The sequence below is a fragment of the Varanus komodoensis genome, unplaced genomic scaffold (genome assembly GCF_004798865.1).
Source record: "Varanus komodoensis strain SLA01 unplaced genomic scaffold, ASM479886v1 scaffold5, whole genome shotgun sequence".
Classification (NCBI taxonomy): domain Eukaryota; kingdom Metazoa; phylum Chordata; class Lepidosauria; order Squamata; family Varanidae; genus Varanus; species Varanus komodoensis.
Window position 1 is genome coordinate 6,845,958 of NW_025336087.1, and position 24,745 is coordinate 6,870,702.

Genomic DNA, 24,745 nt, shown 5'->3' on the forward strand with positions numbered 1-24,745 from the left:
GAGCTATATTTATGAAAACTGTTCTACCACTTCAATTTGGTCTTAATTTTGCAGGCCAAAGTATTTTAACAACTGAGGTCTGTCCTATCCACCAAATATGATGCTTGACCAGAGATAGCAATGTTTACAGTGAACAGAGGACAAAAATGGGAGATGAAGGGATGACTCTCTGAACTTCACACTGAGCTGTGGCCCTAAATCCGACTGCCCCATGAAATATTTGAGTTTGAACGTCAAAGAAACATATGAAACTGAATCAGAAATATACCAAAGCCATCTAACTATGTACTGATTTATACCAACCTTCTCTAACTTTGTAGTTTTTATGTGTGTTGAACTGCAACTCTCATCTTTCCCTGCCAGCAAGATGGATGAGAGTTGTAGTCCAATACATGTGAAGGACACCAAGTTGAGAAGGCTGGTCTACACTGACTGGCAATGTATGACTGAGCAGATTTTAAGGCAGAGGACTCTCCTAGCATTAGTACCTGGAGATACCAAATATTGACCCTGCAACGAGTTTTATTTAGATACAATATTAAAATTCCTCCTTTCAGTTCACCAATTCTTAAGGGTTGTGCAGAAAATACTTGTAAAAAAAGTGAAAGAAGAGTTCCAAGTGACATGCTTGTACAAGCTGTATAACAAGTTGTTTTCCAAGACTGGCTGAGAATATCATTTTGAATATCTATTGCCAGATGGGTGTTAATTTTTTTTAAAGCACAACTTAATAGGTGTGACCCTGGGAAGAATTCTATAAGTTGCAAAACTATGTTCCTTATCCCTAAATGCAATTGAAACTGAATTAATGGATTAGGACAAGAACAATGTTTGCTGTTGTAGGACCATGCTGCCTTTATACATATACACTTTTACAAGTTATATATTTTCATATTAGATTGCAAGTAATACATTAGTAGAACCCCCAAGGGGTTCCTTAGAATGGAACTTCATCCCTATATTAGGGTTAGGGGTGTGTACCAGGGTAGGTTTAAGGTTAGCAAAATGAGGTATACTGGCATAATTCTGATGCTTGGAATGCATTTAGAATGGGCAGAAATATTGAGCTATGCAAAAAAATCTGCAAAATGAAGGCTTTTTCAAAACCGCACTCTTCTCAATTTAACATTACACCAACATTAGGATTAGTGGTGTGCACCAAGACAGGGTTAGAGTTAGAAAAACAAGGTATCGTGGCATGATTTTGATGGCTGGAATGTGTTTCGAATGGGCAGAAATGATGAGCTGTGCAGAAAAAGCTGCTCAGCGAAGAATTTTTCAAAATTGCTCAATTTTCAATGGAAATTTACCCCAATATGACTGTTAGGATGTGAAGCAGGGCAGGGTTGGGGTTGAAAAAAATGAGGTGTCCTGGCATGATTTTGATGGTTGAAATGTTTACAATGGGCAGAAATGATGAGCTGAGCAGAAAAAGCTGCTCAATGAAGGCTTTTCCAAAATCGCAATATTTTGAATGAAACTATACCACTATATTAGGGTAAGGGGTGTGCACCAGGGTCGGGTTAGGGTTAGAAAAACGTGCTGTTCTTGCATGATTGTGATGGTTGGAATATGTTTCGAATGGGCAGAAAGGATGAGGGTTTCTTCAGCCTGGAGAAGAGGAGACTCAGAGGGGATATGTTGGCGACATACAGGTATGTGAGGGGATGTCACATGGAGATGGGTAGAGACCTGTTCTCCCCTGCAGAGAAGGGCAGGACCCGCTCCAACGGAGCAAAGCTCAGGGAACTAAGATTCCATTTAGAAGCGAAAAAGCACTTCCTGACAGGACCCCGAGGGTGTGGAATGGGCTTCCATGAGATGTCATTGAGGCCCCATCAGTGAGGTTGTTCAAAGATAGGCTGGACATGCACATGGTGGGCATGTCGTGAGCAGAGCCGACTGGTGCCGGAGGTCAGACTAGATGGCCCGAGAGGTCCCTTTTGACTCGTTCTGTTTCTATGTAACCCATATATTAGCATTAAGGCTGTGCTCCAGGGTAGGGGTAGGGTTAGAAAAATGTGCTGTCCTGGCATGATTTTGGTGGTTGGAATGTGTTTAGAACGGGCAGAAATTTTGAGCAGAGCAGAAAAAGCAGCTCAAAGAAGGGCTTTTCATAATTGTATTATTTTCAATGGAACTTAACCATATATTAGGATAAAGGCTGTGGTCCAGGGTAGGGTTAGGGTTAGAAAAATGAGGTGTCCAGGCATGATTCTGATGGCTGGAATGTGTTTAGAATGGGTAGAAATAAAGAGCTGTGCAGAAAAAGCTGCTCAAGGTAGGCTTTTTCAAATTGTCCTGTTTTCAGTGTGCTCCCCAGTAGCCGTGCATCCGATAACAGCACACAGAAGGGCCATGCGCATGGTCTGAAAGGAGCAGTGGTGCTAGGCGAGAACGTCACAAGCCGTCACTCATTAGCTGAGACTCGTCCGATCTTTCGCATGGCCGGTCAGTGCCCTGCCAAGGAGATATATGTATATATTTGCTTGGATTGGTTGTGAGGTGTTTTTTCTAAACTAAAACTTGTTTTCAGGTTCTATTGTAGTTTTGGCACTTTGCAATAAAGAAGTGGGTTTTGGGTTGCAATTTGGGCACTTGGTCTCTAAATGGTTCGCCATCCCTGGTGTAGGACATTGAATAATCAATTCAAGTTGCGACAACCCAGATTCAGCCTGAACATCAGGAGAAGCTTCCTCACTTTCAGAGCAATACAACAGTGGAACCAGCTGCCTAGAGAGGTGGTGGGCTTTCCCACACTACAGACATTCAAAAAGAACCTTTACAGCTATCAGAGTGGGGTTATGTAACTTGGTGTCGTGCAACAGTGGGGGGTTGGACTTAATGGGGCTCATGGTCCCTTCCAGCTCTAGTATTCTATGATATTATATTGTCAACTGTTCAGTGGAGGGGGAAAGTTAACCAACTTCTTAAAATCAAATAAGCTTTCACTGCATTTATGCTACCAGATCGGAAATCTTTTACTTCCAGGAAATAGCTTTTTTTTCTTCTACAGCTACAGATAGCATTTTGGCTATGTTACTAAGTCAGCTTTGGCAGAGTGCATTAAATGTTTAGGGGCATTTTTACTGTTTGCCCCTCCATCCTCTATTGCACTCCCAACAATCTTTTTCTATTGATTGAATATTTTTGAAACTCAGCACTTAAGAGGGATGGGATGATTCTGTGTACACAGATTTTCAAAGGAACAATGGCAGTATGGCAGAGGGTAAATACATTAAGTATATTTGATATTTAATACTTGCTTGAATGATTATTCTTTTTGGCTTTGATTTTGGGTATGACAGGACACCCTTGCCAATTATGCCAGCCAGAAATGTAGATAAATAAGCACAACTAATATGGCTATAGGAGGCCAGTTCAAGTGGAGCTTCACACACTTTGGCATATACAGCTGCTGGGGATTAGGGAACCATTTCCCTTCATCTCAATCCAAAAGGTTTAAACAAAGACAACAGGTGACTTTTGGTCAGTCACTGACTGTCAGCCTAACTTGCCTCTCAGGGTTATTGTGAGGAAAAGGACGATGTAAACCAGTTTGGGTTCCTTGCAAACTCAACTTTAGCAATGCCTGTGTCTATATCCCATGAGATCTGATTCGTTAATTAGTTCAGGTTCAATGTAATCATTAGAGATATGACCTGAGGGATAAGTATTCCCAAGTAAGTAATGAAATCTAAGCATTGAAATTGCCAGTTAGTTAATAACTATGTAATATACTGCCTTCAACTAGCATTCATTCAGACTTGAACAGTTAACTGAATACCCAGAAAATTCATCTATATTAGAAATCAACTGAATCAGAGCTGGAATAGATGCCTGGAGTTGGGAAATAAACAGCAAGTGATGATCTCCATAAATAAGAGCCAGTGGTTAATAGGTTCATTCTGTCATCCCATGCAAACAATGAGCAGTACCAGAGTGAAATCTCACTTGTTTGCAGCAAAAGAGGAATAAGGTTATCTTACACTCATAGCCTCAGATGGATCTGATCTAATAGTAGATTTGTATACTTTCATGTTTCCTAGCCTGTTGGGCATGTAATTTAAAATTAGAGAGCCAGGATGGTATAGTGGTTAAGTCCAAGGATCTAGGACTCATGATCTGGATTCAAGTGTTTCCTCAGCCATTGGGTGACTTTAGGCCAGATACAGACTCTCAGCCCAACCTACCTCACAGGGCTGTTGTTGTGAGGATAAAGATGGAGAGGAGGAATTATGTGTGATACCTTGAGTTCCTTAAAAGGAAAAAAAGGTGAAATATGAATATAATAAGCAAAACAAACAATTTTAAACCTAAGCAGGCAAGCAGAATATTGTGAGTACTTCTCTTTGTCTAGTATCACATGCCAGGGATACCAAACATAAATCAAATATCAATGTAGAGTGTGGACATCCCTGTCTTGTAGCAATCCAGAGTAAAAAGAAAGTTGAAAAAAGACAGTCATAACTCTAACTCCAGGGGCGGACTATAACATTTCATCAGAAAAACAAGTTACTCAATGTAGCAAAAATAATTTCTAATGAATTTTTTCAGAGGTTTTTTTCAGCATCCAAAGAAAAAATAGCAGCCTAGTCTGCTCTATCAAAGCAACAACTAACCTAAGATTATTGGCTTCCTTTCTATGTATGATAAATCTTACAATCTGGTCAAACCAATGTTGAAATAACTTGTAATTTATTGCCCAACACTGTAATGAATATTTAAATATCTACATTAAATAATAAACTAGTTCAATAGTTAGTATGAGCCTTAATTAGTTAGTGTGCCAGGTTTGTAAATCAATATAAGCATAGACAAAAAGGGAGTTTGATTCAAAAAATCTAAGCATCAAAGTTATAAAGTTCTGGAACCAAGATGCTAGAAACCTTTGGATCCAGTATTCATACCATTAAGTGCTTTCATAATATGCTCCATATCCAAAGAAGCCATAAGAGCCTGTTCTTGTGAGGAATTTATGCATGGAATAATTTAACATGAGGAAAAAACTCCCAGACATATCTTGCTCTAATGTTTTGCTACCCATACTAGACATATCAGAATGAAACTTTAAAATTGTATATTTGTACCTGTGGGAGATAGATAGCCTAACAGTCTCATATTTAATAGCTGAATTAACTTTACCATGTTTCTGCTGTCTAAGCTGATACACCAAAATTGCACTGGGACATTCACAATTTACCCAATATATTAGCTGTAATTACACTAAAGCAGATTCCACCTGCTGTGAAAAGATGTTTTTCAACTCATAGTTAAGTTTCTGTAGTTTCAGATAAATTTGTACAGTTGGGGAAATGGTGAACTGCATTATAAAAGACTTTATTAAATGTTTTAAATTTTGTTTTATGAGAAGCATAGACAATAATGCAATCTCATACAAAAACTTTACTTTACTGGTCTCCCAACTCAGTGGCATATGAATCAACAAAGCCCTTGTTATCTTCAAAATACTCAAAATAGCTGAGCAGAAATCTGAGTTTTAAACACTTCTTCATTAGAACGAGCAACATTAAGATTCCAAAGACCCAGACGTATGGCAAATCTGAAAACTACAATTCCAGGCAAACTCGGGGCATGATCTTAGATCAATAAATCGGCATATCAACCTTAGAAACTCATTTGATGTAACAATGAGTGGGAACCAAAACTGTAATCCAATCCAGTGCAATTCTGGTGCACTTACGATACAAAAGTATAGTCTCTCCCACCAGATGCAAAGTCTCAATCAAACCAAGTTCAATCATATAGCCTTGAAGTACAAGCCTCGTCACTTGGATACTTCTATCCAAACACTGGATCTCATTAAAACCCACCCCAACAATCAGTAAGTAATATTAAGCAATCTGCCAAAACAATACTGGGACATAACTGGAGAATCAGTATTAGGCCCATATTCATTAATCAGAGCAATTAATTTATCAGTATATTGCCCAGATGGAACTATAAAGTGACCATCAGAATCTATAATCTGCCAAAATGTGAACAAGGTTTCCTTATGTCTTAAAATTGCATCCCCTTAAAATAGTGTTGAGGTATCCCTATGCATTCCCTATGGCACCTTGGAGGGATTGACCATGTGTGCATACTATGTTTTAGTAATTTTTTTGCATGCACAAAAAAATAAAAATAAAATTCTGACTTCTCTCAGTGCAACAGGGGGAACATCTAGCCTTGAACTGGAGAATTTGCAATTTGCTCCCCCTCTGCAATACACACACTTCTGCACATTGTCCCAACCAAGGCTGAAAATCCCTTCCCCCACCATTTTGCAGAAGGTGAGTCACCCATTGAAAACAAAGGTACAAGGAACTATGTGCTGAGAAAGCACTGCTTTTTATGAATAGTAGTCTCTTCTAGCAAAATCTTTTTCTTTCTTATGTTTTCACCCTTTGTTCTCCATGAGGAAGTATCTTTTCCCTTTTGTCCTGACCCTCTATGGCAGGGATCCTCAAACTAAGGCCCGCGGGCCGGATTCAGCCCACCATGTCCATTTAACTGGCCCGCCCCACAGGTTTTGCACTCACTGGGCGCGCGGCTTGCTCATGAGGTCATTTTGGACTAACTTGGAGAAAACTATCTTCTCATGAGCAAGTTGGCACCTTGCCGTGGGTGCCCGGCGGCAGCTTGCTCGCGGGGAGATTGTTTTGGACTCCATAGGAGAAAATGATCTCGTGAGCAAGCTGGTGCCTCGCTCTGCGCCCCCCATCCCCGCCTCACGTGTGTGCATGCCACGCCCCCTCACCGGCCCACGCCCCCCTGCCAGCACCGCCTTGATGGCCTGTGCCCACCACTGGCACCTGTCAACTGGCCCCCTTTAGAAAAAGTTTGAGGACCCCTGCTCTATGGGCTTGAGGAAATGTTAAAAGGCTCCCCACCATCTTTTTAAATGCGAACTGAGTCTGACAGTTGAGCAGCAAAAAAACAAAACCATCAAGAACATGTCACAGAAAATGCCTTCCAGTTAAGTCACTGCTGTAGTCATTGCTATTCCATCTCTATCCAGTTATTAGTGGTACATACACAAGTAAATAAAAAAAATTAAAATAAAATTATCAGGTATTTTACATTTTTATCTGTTTGTGCACTTCTTTTTAGTATGCATATGATTTTTAGTAAATCTTATATCAAAAGAGAAAAATTGGAAGGGGAGGGGAAGGAAAAACAGTCTCAATTATATACGAAATGGTATATTCCCTTTTCATTGTATTATTGAATGATGGCCTTTAAGCAATAAAGATTTGATTTCAATAAGTCATGCAGCAGAAACTAGATGGAGGATGGCCAATAGCATAAACATAACCATGTAATAATTATTTAAGATTTTATCAGTAGTTCAGAAGTTTATCCTGTATCAGTCACAGGGTAAAACAAAAATAATGTACACATACACAAATTCCTCACTGCAAATAAAACAACACCTTACCAGTGTGTTCTCTCCAGTGGAACTGTTCCAGAGTCTCATCCGGTCATCTGTGCCAAGTGTCAGAAGATGAAGCCCATCATTTGTAAAACACAAGCCATTCACTCTTCCATTATGTGCAGTATTTACTGCAAAGATAATATGGACAACTCTGGTTTCTATAGTATTTGACCCACGGAAATATAAAACACAACATAGCAAAAGTGTCACCCCTACATTGTGAAAAACTGCAGCATTTGAAACAAATTACAAAACAGTATATTCCATTACGAAGAAATGTTTATTTCTGAGGCTGAGTGTTCCACCATTTAATGAACTGATTAATCCATAAAGTTCAAAAATGATCCAAGTATTGTAATAATGAAAACAAACACATATTTTCGCTTTTTCACTTTTTGGTTTTTTTTATATAATTTTATGGAACTTGTATTGTTTTATTGTTTTTAATTGTACATTTGTGAGCTGTCCCAAGATGCCGAGGCATGTGGTGATGGCATATAAAAGTTTTAAATAAATAAATAAATATTGCCAGGCAGAGCATTATTCTTCAGGAGAACAAATTAATCATGCAACACATGAAATGATCCAGTATGTTCATCTTTAGTTGCTGCCAAGGTAGACAACATAAAATCATAATTTGGATAATTTGCATCTAAATAAGATTGCTTAAATGTTTTTACAACTGAAAATATTAAGTTTATCTCAAATAAAATAAAAGTATATATTAAATTTTAGATATAAGCATGTTAGCACTAACTGTTAAACTGAATCAGTCACACTAACTGGAGTTAAAAGGCCTTTCTCTGTAAATTAAGAACAAAAGTTATCATTTTTCAAAGATAAATATTTGCAGTCTTCCAAACATAGGTATTTTATTTCCATCAGCTGAAAACTTGGTCATGTTTAGGAAAAAATATGAAACACCTGTGATCTAAATCACCTTTCCCCGTTTCTGATTTAAATAATTATTTAAACCACCCAATTAAAAAAAAATAATCCACCTTGATGATTGGCTCAGGATCCCAAACATGGCACTAAGTTGGATCACACTGAGGACACTGCACCATTATCTTTTTGTCTGTTTAAATAGCTTTACAAAAAAGGAAGCAGAATGAACACCTTGGAAGACAGAAAGAAGATCCAGGACAATCTAGATAATCTAGAATGCTGGGCTGAAAGCAACAGAATGAAATTCAATACGGACTGTTGTGGGGCCAGGGCAGGCTCCTTGGCAGTCCTATTTTACAAATGTTTGCCTTTTTGTTCTCTTCGTTTCTTTTGTACTAGTAAGCTATAGTCTCCTAACCCCCCCCCCCGCCATTTTTTCCTCACTGTTCTGCTGGATCTTTCCACTCTCCCAGAGTGGAGGTACTGCCCACTTTGGGAATATGGCCACAGTCTGAAAATGTTGAAGAAGACTGCTCTAGTTCATTTGTATTTACTATGTTTAATGTAGAATGACAGGGTAGAAACTTCTACGCCATTCCCAATCAAAGTGAGCAAGCTAGATAAGGATGTTCAATTTGAATCCTGGAAAAAACATGCACCATAGATTCATTGTTTTGTCACAGGTTATAGATTTACATCAGGATTCTAATAATTTGAACTTTCTTTAGGGACAGGAGTATATAAAAAGTAGTGATCCAGCCAGCGCTAATCCCTTTCAAGTTCCAAAAGTTTCAGCAGGAAAGTGTTAAATACATCCTTAATTATCACATTGAAATTAAATGTTTAAGTAGCTCTCAGAATCACATAGTTTTTAGTTCTCATAATTACAGAGGCTCAGTTTTAAAATGTGTGAGGAACTTGTATTCTGCCAAGAGCAACTTTCCCTCATGAGTAATCTGATAGGCCTGTGGAAGGTACAATCAAAGCCAGCACTGGGATGGGCCAGCATCTACAATGAATGGGGCTCCTCCTCCTCTTCCTGCCATTCCCTTTCTTTCTCTCTCAGTCCCTCTCCATGCCTGTCCAATGGACTGCTGAGAGAGAAGCAAATCACTAGAACCTAACAGGAGCCATGCTGTATCAAACCAATGATCCACCTAGTCCAGCATTCTAGTCACATAATGGCCAGCCAAGGATTGCACATGCAGGATATTAGAACGGCTTCCTCCTTCTCTTACTAGAGATCTGCCTGATTACTTGGAGACAGCTATCGAAATTCGGTGAGGAGCGGCATAAAATTAAGCTGATGGCTATGGCTGCCCACCCATCTGAAAAGGTAGTATATAATTCTTCATATAATTTTAAGTGCTGACCAAGTTATCTATTCTGGGATGAATGATAAAAGTAATAGTAGAAGCAGTAAAAATCAAAACTATAGTAATATCATCTTTTGATAAGAAAATATACAGTATTAATCCTACTGTAATGATGCCAAATATGTTGTGTGAGTATATTGATTTACCAGTTTCAGAAGATGCTTTTGACTTCTCACCACTGTACTGATCAAGAGTAAGTACACAAGCAGATGCTCTCCTCACATCCCACAATTTTACTCTACTGTCAGCACTAAAAGGGGAAAAAAGAACTGTATAGATCAGTGGATAAAACATGGTTTTAATACATCTCTACTTAATCTCACTCTGTTATATGAACAATCCAAAATATCCTCATTTTGGATTATACTTTTCTTATTAACTTGAATATGGTAAATATTTCTTTGATAATGTGTGTGCAAGTGGTTGTCCCTATCCTGATATTGTATTTTTCTCTAATGTGAATAGATTATTTCATCATCTGCGGTATAAGGGGGAAAAATCACAGCAGTCCTCTTACTCTCTCTCATTTTTCTACATCCCATTGACCTATTCTGAGTGCATGTTCAATGGAGGTCAGTCTAAATGGAAAAATCTAAACAATGTATAGTGTTTAATGGTAGAAGTTAATTCAGTAGTGAAAGCAACCGATTTTTCTCTCAGTTGGAATATATTAACAGGATATCAAAGGATTTGCACATTGTCCAGCTATCACCTTTCTGTTTTCTGAGCATGCATATTCACAATCAAGGCTGATTTTGAACAAAGTACTTATTCTATTCTTATGCTTTGAAAGACATTTACAGCATAATTCTTTGCATGTTTAGACAGAAAAAGTCCTAGGTGTTCTAGAACTGTTTTCTGTCAAACATGCAGAGGACTGTGCCCTTATTCAATGATAATACTTTAAACCACTGACATTACAGTATACAGCAGCCTTTCCCAATGTGGAACCATCCAGTTATATGCATGTTGGACTTCAACTCCCACAATTCCCTTCCAGCACATGTCATACAGGGTGGAAATGATGGGAGTTTATTGCCCAGTGCTTATATACTAGGCTGAGCTAGTCTATCAAATTTTCAATTTCCTGAGCATTGATTTATTTTACCTTTCTTGCCCTGTACAACTATGTAATAAGCAAATTTACCCTATTTAACATTCCAACAGAAAAACATACCAAATGCAAAAGCAAGGAGAAGTTCCCTATATTTCCTTTTAAGAGTAAGAGGCTACTAAAGAAATGCAGAACGACAGAAACCCCAATCAGACAGCTTCCATTCTAATCATCACTATGTTGTTGTTTTCTTTTTACCTTGCAGTTGCTAAAATGTATTCATATCGTGGTGACCAAGATACTGCTAGTATTTCCTGTTTGTGACCTAAAGGTATGAAGAAATAAGAATCCTCAGAAGTATACAAGTGCTTGCTTAAATGCAGACAACTCTGGCATGACCCTTCCCTGTGAGGAATCTCCTAGTTCATTACTTACAATACTGCCCCGTATCTAAACAATTTCTGGTGCACTGAACAGTGAAAGAGAAACAGAACAAAACACCATGTTATATATTTTTAAAATCCTGTCAATACAAACTATAGCTGGTTAATGGTAGATAGCTTCTTGAAATTAAGGAGGCTTCAGCAGGTGCCAAAAGCAACACAATATTGGTGCTTACATGACCTCCAAAACCAGAACATTCCACAAAAGAGAGTCACCATACTGAATAATCTGCTCCAAGTAAACTTTAGGATAGCCATATTGAAGAATTAATATTTAAATAATTAAATAACTTATATTTTTTAGAATTGGTCTATTGAAATAAGACTTAAGAGAGCTGGTGTGATGGTTAGATATGGGACTGAAGACCTGGGAGATCTGGGTTCTGCTGTCCACTTAGCCATTAAGTTACTGGGTGACTTTGGGCCAGTCATAGACTCTCATCCTAGCCTACTTTGCAGAGGAGTTGTGAAGATAAAAATGGAATGGAGAACTGTGTAAGCTGCCTTGTGTGCTGCATGTAATAATGTACAGGCAATAAGCCTACATGCATAAGGACTGTGCCATATAGTAATTTTCCATATGTAAATTTAACACATACCTTGTTAATCTACCAAGAATATACAGGCACATGCATGGAGGAGGTTATTAACGGCTACTAGGCTTCATGGCAATACTGGTATCGGAGGCAGTGTTCCTATGTACACTGGTTGCTGCGAAACTTGGGCAGGAGGGGACTGTCACGTTCCTATCCCACGTGAAGGATACTGTTTGTAACTATGTGAACAGAATGCTGGGCTGGATGGTCCCTAGGTCTCATCCAGCATGGTTCTTCTTGTGTTCCTTTACGCTTAGGTATCTTTATGTGATAATGAATGTAAGATACTGAGTGGTGAATTGGCACTGGCACTGAACATTACTTTGGTAAAGCTGAAAGTTACACAATCCCAGGAATGTCAATAGTGGGCTGGAAGACTTGTGCAAAGCATGGAGGAGCTCCTTGCAGAACTTCTAGAGGAACCATGCAGAATTTATGTCAAAATAAATTCATATGCTGAAGGAAAGCATCTGTGATAGGGCAGAAGAGTCTGTGGTCATGAAGTGCCTGATCCTGCCTAATCTTGGAAGCTAGGCAGGGTCAGGCCTGGTTAGAATCTGGGTGGGAGACTTGAGTACTGCACTGAGCAGAGGGTTGTACCCAATGGCCTTCAAGGCCCCTTCCAACTGCACAATTATATGAATTTAAGAGCACTACCATATATAAGGTTTGCAGTGAGTACTACTATGCTGATACTTATAGTTGGTCTGAGACAGAGTTTCTAAAGTGACTTAGCTCACTTTTCCCAAAGTACAGCATTCCAAGGTGGGTACTTAGAGCCTGAATCTGAACTGGAAGAAGAGGTGGGGTTGGAATGCTTAGCTGAAATACCAAGCTAGCAAACTTTGAGATAAACCAAGTAGCGGCTGGTGAGAATCAGACGACCATTTGGAAGGAGACTGTAGAATAGAGAGGGTCAAAGAGGGAAGTTTAACTTGATCAGTCCAACTGTCTGATACCAGATAGGTAGTGGATTAAGTGTGGCTTGGTGTCCCCAGTCTCTAACCCACGAGAGAAGGAACCTCCTGAAAGTGGAGTTAACTCCTTTTGGTGGGGAAAGGAAATGATGGATTCAGTTGGGAATTAGCTTTTAGCAAGGACATAACTCAATTGGCAATTGGCAGGCCCATTAAGTTAATGACTGCTTCTTGCTAACAATCCTTACATTACTCTCTTTGTATCTTGGCTATTCAGCTTTAATATAATAAAATACTGTGGTTAGACTACATCGAAGACTTCATTTTAATCTGTTAGGAAAGTAGTGGGAGAGAGAGGAGCTCATAACAGTTTCCTGGTGAATATCAAAGTGTATCTCAACATCTATAGTTTAGATGAACTTCTGCTCTGGGATGATATTTGCATACACAGAGTTTTACAAATGACCTACAGTCCCTAGAGAAGGTATGTTTTTAGAGAACCTCTGAACAAAGTCCCATGGTACAGCAGAATGAGGTGGCAGAGTGGAGATGAGGTGGCAGAGCTCTTTTTGAATGGACAATGGCACTACAGCCTGCAGGTGCAGTTTTTTCAAACACTGCTCTGAACATGGAATACAAACACAGCCAGGAACAGACTTTGAAGCTAGGTTTTTGTTATCAGAGGGAGGTCTGCTTTGTTTACTTGGGAGAGTATTCAAAATGGCACTCCCTGCTTGGTTGCCTCAAGGAGTACCATGAACCATTTCAGGCTTCTAATTCTAGTGTGTTTGTGTAGAACAGGCCTGAATTCTTGCCAGTTTCTACTGACAGATAAGCAGTCACGATCAGGGGTGGTTTATTTGTTTGAACAAGGGTGGTTAACTCTCTGTGGGTGAGTTGGGGATTACTTGTTAGTGAACCTCTAACCAGCCCCACATAAGTTGAATATTGTTAGTGCGCAGGGCCTGCAAAGGGCTTCCTGTAGGCAATATTCTCTTTATTACATATTCTCCCTGTATGTTTCTCTAGTCAAATAACCCGTATTTGCATTCTGAGAGATTTGTCCTGTTATGTTGTCTGGTAAAACATTCCTAATTTTATAGTCCCCTCATTGTTTTTCTGCTTTAACAGTGCTGCTGGTGTGTAGGCTTACACTCTTTGCTCTTTCAATTAAAAGCACTGATGGTTTCAAACAACAGAAGCTATATTCATCACCTTTATGCTAAAAGTAATAATCATTACTTGTGGCACATCTAACAGTATCCATTTTAAAGCTTTCATGTCCCTCCTGTTCATTATTTCTTGTCAGGAATAAAACAATTTCATTAGTACTACTAAATCCAGTGCTTTCAAATAAGAATAGCCTAGTCCTAAGACTTAGACTACTGGTGAATTTCTGATAACTGGTTTTCTCCATTAGCTTAGAAAACTTGCCACTGAACAATTTAATAACATAAATACAAGAAAAATCAGCATAAGTAAATGCCAAGTCTTCAGACCTACAGGCCAAAATAATATATGCAAGAAGTCTTTCTGACTTTGTTATTTTCACAGCTGGCACTGAGCACATCTGTCCTATTACTTACAAAGAATATATTGTTCAGAGCTGTTCTTTACCCTGTGTAGTTACTCAAAGTAGTTATTGTCTAACATATATGTTTCAGACTATGTAGTACCCTGCAGAATGTGAGAACAAGATCCAGACTTCAAGTCACAAAGCTGTACTTTGGGGCTTTTGGTACCAACTGTAACAGAAAAAGACACACAGTGCATTAAAGAAAAGAAACATATGTGCTGTATACAATACAGCTTTTTAAAAAAAGCACACAGAATAAATTCTGGCTTTGTTATATTTAATATCTTTGGGGTCCTCCAACAGGTACATCAGAAAAGTTACATTCAGTTTTTAACTATAAAAATATTTCCCCCAGTAATTACACTTCATATCATCATTCAGGATGTTTCTTAGAGAATTAAATCAAGGAGAAGTGAAATACTTGGTTGTGCAGACAGAAGTCACCTGGGTGTATTTACATATTACACAGTATTTGAAATTAATAGCATGTAATGAAGTCTTGACTCCTATTCATCTGAGCTACCCCCGATCTAGAAATTTTTCTTGATTTTCTAGCAGTACTGAATTGGAAGTATTGATTGTTGAATATAAAAACCAAAATTGAAAATGTAAATGATGCTCTGTTGATTTTCTGTTTCTTATGAAATACATATTTTAATTAAGACCATCAACACCACTGAAGTTTTTATTTATTATTATGGATTATTGTATTTTCTGAATTATATGGCTTAAATTTAACAAGCCCTTTAAGATTGCACTTGGGAAGCAGACAAATCTTGGGGTAGTAGAAGAGGGAACCAAGGGAGGCTCAGCATACTCCCTGTGCTCCAATTTGAAGGCTACTTGATGCCTACCCACTGCTTGCTACAAAGCCACGTTCATTTGTAAAACAATGAGGAATGCCTGCGATTCACGGTAGCCAAAGAAATATTTTAACAATGCAATCATGCACATGTTCATTCAGAATTCAGTCCTACTGTATTCAGTGAAGCTACTACCAAATTTAAAAAAGTTCCAATAGCATCATACCTTGAAGACATGTTCAACTGCAGTCTCCTAATATACCTACTTTAAATACAACTGTTGCACTGACCAATGAGTAAAACAAATAAGCTAAAAGGAATCTAAATACAAATATATTCAAATCATGTTAATTATGCCTAATATAAATTGCTTAGGGATGTTTGAAGAATCCTACATGGGGTAAAAATTCAACAGATTTCTGCACTTTGCCCCACAGATTCTATTCAGTCAACTCTGCTGACTTTATCTGACACCTCTACTCCAGAAATTTCTGCAAATAGTATAATTCGTACACATTGCAAAGCAAAGGCCTTTTCAAATGAGTTTTGAAAAAATCTGAAAGTAACTGCCAGAAAATTCGAGGTGAAGTGTGTGCATACACAATGAGACAAGTTTTCCATATCACTCATTTTCAGTGCTACAAGAACAGCACAAAGAAAGTGCCCAAGGAGGTGATCTCAGTTTATGATTTGTGCAAACTCCAGTAGAGATATGCAATACTTGGCTCCAAATTTGAGGAAATATTGTAAGCAATTTTACACAAGCTGGAAAAAGGATTTTTGGCTTGGCTTGGCTTGCTTTTGGCCATGGGATCAGAGTTGTGTTGAAAGTCCATTGAACTCATATGAAATGAGTTTTCCGGGAATGTACATCTTTATGTTGAATATAAAAGTGTTCCCTAGAAAGCTACCAAGAGATATGGGGGACGAGAGGGAAGAGACAACTTGAAGATGCAGTGAATAATCTTTATCTCCCAAAGAGGAACATAAAATGAATACAAACCTGCAATTAAGCAATGCTTGGTAGCAACAGGAGACATGTGATGGCTGTACACAGTTCCCTCAAAATTAAACACATCCGCTGGCTGTCATTTGAAAGACAATGCATTGATTAAGCACCTGCCCCAGTCCAAATCATGACAAAAATGTAAAGCTCTTGTATACAGTTGATAAATGCTGATGGAACTTAAATGCCCCCATTCCTGCCATCAAAGTAGCATAAAAAACATATTTGCATTGGAAATATGAGATCCAAAACTGACAATTTTACAGCAGCAAGCTTTTTAACAAAGACAGCATAAGGAAAACACAATCAAAGTGCAACAGAGAAAAAAATTTATGACAATAAGTTATGTTAACACATTCATCACACAAAGCCACAGGAAGACTATGAATAGAAAATTATTACTATCTTTATACTAATAGGTTAAACTAAAACTATGCCTGCAATTGGATTTAACCTGCTCTTTTCCTTTAAAAAGGTACAAGGTGACACATGTAACTTATCTGTTCCATTAAGGCAAAAGTTATTAGCAGGAAGATGGTGGTGCAGATACAGGACAAGAGAAACATACCATCAAGATCACAGTAAAATGGATATTGATCTTTTAGGAGCATGTATTACAGAAATAGGAGACTGTGTTTCTGATATCCGTCTCTCTTTCCCCAGTCTAATGATGCCAGACTACCAATAACTACTTGATCAAGTTGTTACTATCAGCATCATCATCTTCATCATCATCACCATCATCGATCAAGTTATGTCACTCTATAGGCCTTCCTTTTGAAAAACTGAACATAAAATTTGGAGGCCTTGTTTGCCTTCATGTATAAATCAAGCAGCTATGACAGCCAGTGTGGTATAGTGGCCAAAGGTGCAGGATGGGGACTCAGGAAATCTGGGTTCTAGTCCCCACTTGACTGTGGTGCCAACTGGGTGACTCTGGGCCAGACACAGACTCTCAGCCCAACCTACCTCACAGGGTTGTTGTTGTGGGGATAAGACTGAGAGCAGCAGGAGAATGATGCACATTCTCCTTGCTTAAGTTCTTTGTAAGGAGTTCTTTGTAAGAAAAAAAGGTGGCATATACATTTAATAAATGAATATAATAAGGTCAGCAGCAGCAGAGACCATCTCTATAGCTACAGCATCTTGCTCTTCTAAGGGCTATAGAAGTGCTGTAGCAGGCACAGGAAGATTAAGCAATATCATTAATATGTTGATGATAGCTAGCCTTGTTTCAAATTTTGAATTGGTGCCTGGATTTACAGTTTATGAATAATGAAATAAATTAAGTTTATTTATAAAATATACTGTAAAACTCGCCCTTTCACTGGTTCACTTCACATCACACAGTATAAGCCCCTCCTTGTCATGCCCTGCTTCTATATCAGTTCCTGCAGCCTGCTGCTTCTTTAGCTTAATCATCCTATGACTACTTTCTAAGCAATGCAGTCTTACCAAAGTTAGTCAAATTTTAACAGCAGTACTAGTGGAATACCACCCTTGAAACATTTCATGCTCAGAAATCATGTGTACCTCTCGTGTAGATGCAGTCGATGTTACTTACTTGTAATGTGTTTGTATCCCATATTTTCAGTGTTTTATCAAATGAACTTGATGTAAACATGCCAGTATCATGGGGATACCATTGAACTGTCTCCACACTGAATTTATGAACATCAGGGTGGCTTCTACAATGCAAGAACAGAAGTTAAAAGTTTATTTACAATATGTGTGAACACTCTATCTTTAAAAAATATTCCCAAATAGTAAACAGTGAAGGAAGAAAAAACAAAATTTGAAATGATGAAAATATTTAAAATGAGTTTATACCAATAAACTTCCAGCTATCATCCAATAAAAATGTGACTAACTCAACATGTCTTCAACAGATGCCAAAAACAATGCAACACTGGCAAATGCCTGACATCAGCTGAAAGGAAATCCTCAGAGAAAGAGTGAGTACTCTACTCTGGTTGGACTACTGCTTTGTTGGGGAGGAGGAGATTGCCCTCCGGACTCCCCTCCCCCATGGACTGAATGACATCTGTGGGGCCCATGCTGATGATACCACACCACCACCTGCTGGAGTTCATCCATACAGGGAAGGCAAAGGATGAGCAAAGCAAACCTGCCCAAGCTCCTGCACCCACTGGCTCAGCACACCATGCTCCCTTCCAATTAGAGTGATGTGCTAAGTAAGCGGAATTCCCTTGGTATGTTCAATCACAGAGCAGAGGTGAGTGTATTCCTCTCCTCACTTTCTCTCCTTATCCCCAGTAACTCCAAGCAAAGAGGTAAGTCTCTGCAGGATGGATGGGGAACCACCACGGGCCAGATTAGGACTGTGGGCTAGAGGCTCCCTGTCCTCACTCAATACAGACATCAGGTCCATGTGGAATCACTAGGAAAGCATCATCTCATGACCTGTGACTGGGCAGGTTAATAAGGAAGCAGGAACTCTCAAATATTTTGATACCAAGTTTCTCAGGCTGTATGCACCAGTAACAAAACCTTAAACTCTGCCTAGAAGTGAACTGATGGCCAGTGGACTTTCCTCAGTAAAGGAGCAGTCCCCCAAAGAAGCAGAGTTGCTGTGTTCTGCACTAGCTGCAGTTTCTGGACTCACCCTAAGGATAGCCCTATGAAGTGTACTGCAGTAATCCAGTACTGAGGTTACTAGTGTCTGTATCACTATGCCCTGCCCCTATCAGCTATCCCTGTTCAGGAGAGGCCATTAAGTGGTATAACAGCCAAAACAGGCAAGGCTTCCATTTTGCCATAATTGCCTTATACATCTACCAATCAATAGATTAATTAGAAGTTGTGGTTAACTAGAAGCAGGAAGAGGGGTTTTGGGGGGGGGAGTTGTTGTTTTTGTGGTGCTTTCTCACTTCTTTTTCACTACACCCCATTTCAACTTTGGCTCTCCTTTTCACATACATGAGGGGCCTTTCCTCCCGATTTCTCTTTGATCTTGAAACTTCTCTGTCTTCTCTGGAACACAGAGGAGGGAACTTTGCTTTTGAATTTAATTATTTTTGCTTGCATGATTTTGTAGTGCATTAGGTTTTCCACGCAGAACTTTGTACAGTTTCTTTGCATAGTTCTGTATGATCTTGGTTAGTTATTTTAAGAGATTTTCTGCCATCATTATCAGAAAGGTTCCTTGTGAATGTTACACTGAGCTAATTTTCATGTCAGTTTCATGGATTAGCCACAATTTAAAATAATGAAAATCTATGAAAATGAAGCCTTTTCATTAATTCCCTTGTAATTCTCAGACTTCACAATTCTGTTTTTAAGCATTTCCATTGATTTCCATCTTGATCAATTAATTCTGGATTTTCCAGACTGGATACCAAATTAATTTCTGTTACTCTTGATCTGAGCTCAGATGAACCTGTCATCTCTGCTTGGGATGCAAAATTGTAAGTCCTTCTTCCTTACTCCTGGTGAGCTCCAGGCAGGCATTCTCAACTGGAACTAGGCTTACTCAGGCAAGGGTCAGACACTGATTAAATATGGCACACCCAGAGGCAAAAGCAGAGTCAGATATTGGCAAAGATGAAGAGAGACTGGGGGCAAGAGCCAAGTCTGCAGTATGAAGCAGACACCATGAAGATACATGCTGTTGTAGCAAAGCTGAGCAGGAAGGGAAACAGTTTTTGATGGCCACCATCTGGCCTCGGATAACCGCTCAGATGTCAAGTGAGTGCTTGAGCCTGCAAGCACTCACAGGATAAGAGCAGGCTGTCTTCTGAATCAGGCCACCTGAGGGAGCTGCAGTATTTCACAGGTCATGCAGATCCTTACATTCTTCAGACCATACAACTAAATCACTACAATACAGTAAGCTTTCTGTGTGTGTGTGCGTGCGCACACGCGAGAGAGAGAGAGAGAGAGAGAGAGAGAGAGAGAGAGAGAGAGAGAGAGAGAGAGAGACAGCCAGCCAGCCAGCCAGCCAGCCAGCCAGCCAGCCAGCCAGCCAGCCAGGGTGGCATATTTTGTTTTTGTTTTGTTTTGTTTTTAAGAAAAGGCTACTAGAAATGCAAGCCCTGTATATGAGAGTTCCTTCAAAGCTATAAGTTGTTTCATATTTTACTTTTCATTTAACCATTGCATTGCTTTTATACAAAAATAATTTTAACTCCATTTATTTAATCAATATATAGATTCCTTGATGGTATCCAGGATATCTGGCAGAACAATCCCCTGGTTCTAGACAGCATCTTGGCTGTAGGATTCTTTGAAGAACAATCTACCCACTGTGGCTTAATGTTGTGTCAGACTGCCTTTTCAAATAGCATTTTGATAGGGCCAATCAAGATTTTTCCCAGACATATATAGAAAGATAGACCAATGTACATATGCCTCTATCCAAAAAACCTGATTAGTCCTATAACTAAATCCACCCCATGACGTTGAGTGCCAGGACCAGTAACTCAACTGCAAACTATCATAGTTTGCCATGAAAGCACCTATTTTTGGGGACCCACTTGTGCATTCAATGTATTGAAGAGTCACACAAAATACAAAATTCATCCAATGACCAGAGGTAAGCATATAATATAAGCTGTTTGTTTCTTTTTTAGTAGCAACCATTTCTGATAATACATTTCATCAGGAAAGAACAATAGCTCAGTGATACTCTGTATGCAGAAGGTCACAATTTCAATATTTGGTTCATGCAGGTACAACTGGAAAGTATAAATACATGGAAAACATGCTGTTGAAACTTTCAGGAGTTGGTCCCAGTCAGTGTAGCAATACTGAGTAAGATAGGCCAGTGTCTGGCTTGCTGTAAAAGCAGCCACTATGTTACCAACTTCTTCCTATTTCAGAACTACAACTGTAGAATCATAGAATAGTAGAGTTGCAAGGGGCCATGAAGGCCATCAGGTCCAACTCCCTGCTGTTGCGGGACATCACTTTACACCATCCCACTCAGATGGCTGTTCAGTTTCTTTCTGAATGTCTCCTGTGTGGGAGAGCCCATTACCTCTCTAGGCGGCTGGTTCCACTGTTGCATTGCTCTGACAGTGAGGAAGCTTCTCCTGATGTCCAGCCTAAAATCTGGGTTGTCGAAACTTGAATTGAGAGGTCCACCTTGCGCTGTCATTATATGCTTTTTGGCACCAGGTCAAGACCTTTTTATTTGACCAATATTTTAAAGCTAATTAATTTGTTTTAACCATGTCATTTTATACTCAGTCGTGCTGTAGCCAATTTTGTTTAGGATTTATAATATATTGTAAGCCGTCCAGAGATGACAATAATGGACGGCCTATAAATTTCCTAGATAGATAGATAGATAATTCCATGTTCTACACTCTAGCATCAGCAAAAAGAGAACTTTACCTTCCTCTTTGTGATAGCCTTTGAGGTACTTACAGAGGGACATCATGTCCCCCACCCTTAGTCTTTTTTCTCAAGACTAAATATGCCCAGTTTTCTCAGTGTCTCCTCATAGGGCAGTGTTTCCAAACCCTGGAGCATTTTTGTTGCCTTCCTCTGGACCCTTTCTAATTTTTCTGCATCTTTCTTAAATCTTGGTGCCCAGAACTGGACACAGTATTCCAGATGAGGTCTGACTAGTAAGATGTACAGGGGAACTACTACTTCTCATGATTTGGAAGTAATACTACTATTAATGCATCCCAAAATAGCATTTGCCCTTTTATAAATACAACTTATTATTGATAACATTAACTTCAGTTAGTATGCTGACAACTAATTAGCAGTGAACTTTGAAGTATCAAGTAGTAGATGTATTTATAAGAATTTCGTTTGTAAAGAATACATACCTTCCCACAGAACAAACTGCTTTACAGGTGTAGCATGGTTTTCTGCTTAAGTTTTCAAGATCATATAATACAACAACACCATCTGAACCTCCTGATAACATGCTGTGGAAAAAAATAGAAATAAATTCAGATATATCAGATTCTGCTTTTTATGTATAATTTTAGAATCATTAAAAGGTCAGTTCAAAATCAGAGAAGTACTTTGAATTGGAATATTTTCAAGAAAATATTTCAGATGAGCTAAATCAAGTATGATCCAAATTAAGAAAACTAACAAAATGCAATGTTTGTTTTATCTGGTATTAAAATATCTGATTTGTTCAATAGTAAAAATATTTAGGCACATTTTGATTAAAACAGATATTAAATAATATTCAAACAAAGCCTTGCTCAACATCTGTAAACATTTTAATACTGACAATGCAATAGCATTCCCTTCGAAAGAGAAACACCATACTTCAGTTACACAGGCTGAGAGGCTACAGATACTTTATCTGCAAGATATACAGACAGATACTCTGCTAGAACACTCCATCAATGCAACTGCTCCCCTGGCTATGTTTTGCCTCCAGAATAGCTAAAACAGGGGATTCAGGATCAGGATGGAGCTGCAAAGGAGGGGAGCACACTTACATTGAATCATGACCATACCACTTCTGATAACGTGTGTAAGCCGTCCTGAGTGCTTGTTGGAAGGATGGAATATAAATGTTTGTAATAAACAAACAAACAAACATGAAAGCAAAAGATGACAGGGACTCAAATGCCCATTCTCTCTGGTAATAGCAAGACAGTGCATCAGCAAGCAACTGCAGCTGGCTTGTCAAACACTGGAATCTTGAAACCTTGTCCTGTGAGATCTGTGTGTTCTCTCTGTAGGCTTCCTACTGAGGGACTATGAAGGTACTCTGTATTGTGAGTTGTCTTTCCTCCCATTGTGGTGTCACGCTTCAGCGCAGTGATGTTAAGCACCATCAGGTAGCTTGAGCTCCAGTTTACAGAGATGCCTGGGGAATGGGAACAGCAGGGTCACTGCTGCCTGGCATTTCTGGAATGGAAGTGCTGCTGCATCATTTTTTGAGTTATGATGCAGGGGCATGTTTAGGGACATATCCCTGTCAACCTAAATTCATTGGCTCTCTCTCATAGGTGTCATAGATGACTCAGTCCCTGACTGGTTGACGTTAGTGGTACTTTCATAGAAGCTCTTGGAATAACTCCATTTCTCTAGCATTTTGGATTTTTCCAAACAGTCTCTTCCTTGCTCTCTTGGATATTCCACCTGCCTACCTCATTCCCACCACACTTGATGAACAGCATAATTGGTGGAATGGACTCATGCCAATTAAAGAGTTTAATTCTAAGTGGACATGTATAGGATTGCACCAAAAATTTTAAGGAGGAAAATATAAAAAGGCACTGAAAAACAAATGTTAATATTTATATTTTAGCAGGTGCAAAGAGCTATGCATTCAGATTACACAAATACAGATTACACACATACTTCCTAAGAATAGACACCTAAAAAATGTTAGTTATAATTGTGGAATATTTTTGTGGAAAAAATAGCAACAGACCTTTTTCATCACTTCAATTATTTGCAAACCTAAAAATGTGTTTTTAAATGCTTTATAAAATGATTCCATAATAAGTCATATAGCATACTTACTATCGATTTTCCACAGGTTCAATATCCAGGGTGTTGATGCCACTTCCATGGATCTGTTCTATATCTTTATCTTTGTTTAACTCCAAGCTCAATACCCTTGAAAAAGTAAAGCTATTATAGACAAGAAATAACAAGATATTATACAACTTCTAACTGTTAAAAATTGCCAGAGAAGGGGCACAATCATCATTCAAATGTACTTTAGCACTATCAGCTTAACATGCTGTGGATTATCAACTTTTAACTTTATCATTGAATATTATGCACATTTTTTCATAACAATCAGCTCTCAGGGAGTTCTCTTTCATAGACTTATGCAATCCTAGTCCCACTTGCTAGCAAGCAAGTTCCATTGAGAAATATGACTTAATTCTGAATCATATACTGCATTTCACCCATATGTACACACCCTACCACATTGGTCCTAGCTCAGTTTTTAAGTAACAATTAAAAACTCCCAATTCCAAGATGGCATCGGAACGAGATGTATGTGATTAATGGAGTTCTGTCATCACACCGGTATTACTTGGCAGCAAGTCGTGGGAGACTCATCTAAGCCCTGTCGCGGTGAAGACAGATTACCTGGGCACGCTTTTGGCTTGATGTGAGATGGCAATCTCATATCTGCTGAGAGCAATTCAGGTACTTCTCAATCGAGTAACACAGGGGGTGGTTTCAGCCCCTTCAAATTCTCGACATTTTAGAATGTCGAGCTTAGGATTTTTATTAGCCAGATAAGCATTGGAACTGCTGAGTAAATATTTTTTACTTCTTTCGCAATATTACCCGTGGAAAAGCTGCATTTGTTTATAATTTGGCATTAAGAAAAGAAAAACCCTCCAGATGTTTAGGCGACGACTGAGATAAGAGAGTGCTGAGGCTTTTGTCCAGGTTGAAGCTAAAGAAAAAGACTTTTTCCTTTAACCTCTCTAAGGGTATAGAATTAGTTTAAATTTTTAAGGTGCAATTACGTGATAGAAGTTCAAAGCTTTGACTGATTGTTTTGGATATCTGTTTGGACTTCTGCCAAGATCAACTGGACACTCGCCAGGATATTTTTCACATTGTTGGATGCTTTCTTCTTTAATGTGACGACTGTTTGGGTGAGCATTCCTATTTTCTTTTTGCGATACTACTTATGGAAAAACTGTATCTGTTGTTAATTGGCATAA

At 38.8% G+C, this 24,745-nt stretch overlaps 1 protein-coding gene and 1 long non-coding RNA gene across 8 annotated transcripts in view; one reads left to right on the plus strand and one right to left on the minus strand.

Annotated features, from left to right (window-relative positions):
• ERCC8 (ERCC excision repair 8, CSA ubiquitin ligase complex subunit) overlaps positions 1–24,745 on the minus strand; it is a 43,220-nt gene that overhangs the window by 14,868 nt on the left and 3,607 nt on the right. For 4 of the 7 annotated variants that reach the window (XR_006416289.1, XM_044446315.1, XM_044446309.1 and 1 more), the window contains exons 2-9: positions 23,574–23,684; positions 21,905–22,006; positions 17,665–17,788; positions 16,098–16,179; positions 14,392–14,460; positions 11,018–11,084; positions 9,852–9,955; positions 7,445–7,599 (exon numbers count right to left, since the gene is read on the minus strand). Coding sequence is in view for 6 of the 7 variants with exons in the window: in XM_044446315.1 (XP_044302250.1) it covers positions 7,445–7,599; positions 9,852–9,955; positions 11,018–11,084; positions 14,392–14,460; positions 16,098–16,179; positions 17,665–17,788; positions 21,905–22,006; positions 23,574–23,684 (814 nt within the window). In the remaining variant the exon portion in view is untranslated. The remainder of the gene's footprint in view (positions 1–7,444; positions 7,600–9,851; positions 9,956–11,017; positions 11,085–14,391; positions 14,461–16,097; positions 16,180–17,664; positions 17,789–21,904; positions 22,007–23,573; positions 23,685–24,745) is intronic. The other 3 variants (XM_044446312.1, XM_044446310.1, XM_044446311.1) reach the window with 3 other exon arrangements.
• Positions 946–1,354, plus strand: LOC123031400. Its single transcript, XR_006416290.1, has 2 exons — positions 946–989; positions 1,168–1,354. It is a non-coding gene; the product is annotated as an uncharacterized LOC123031400 (long non-coding RNA).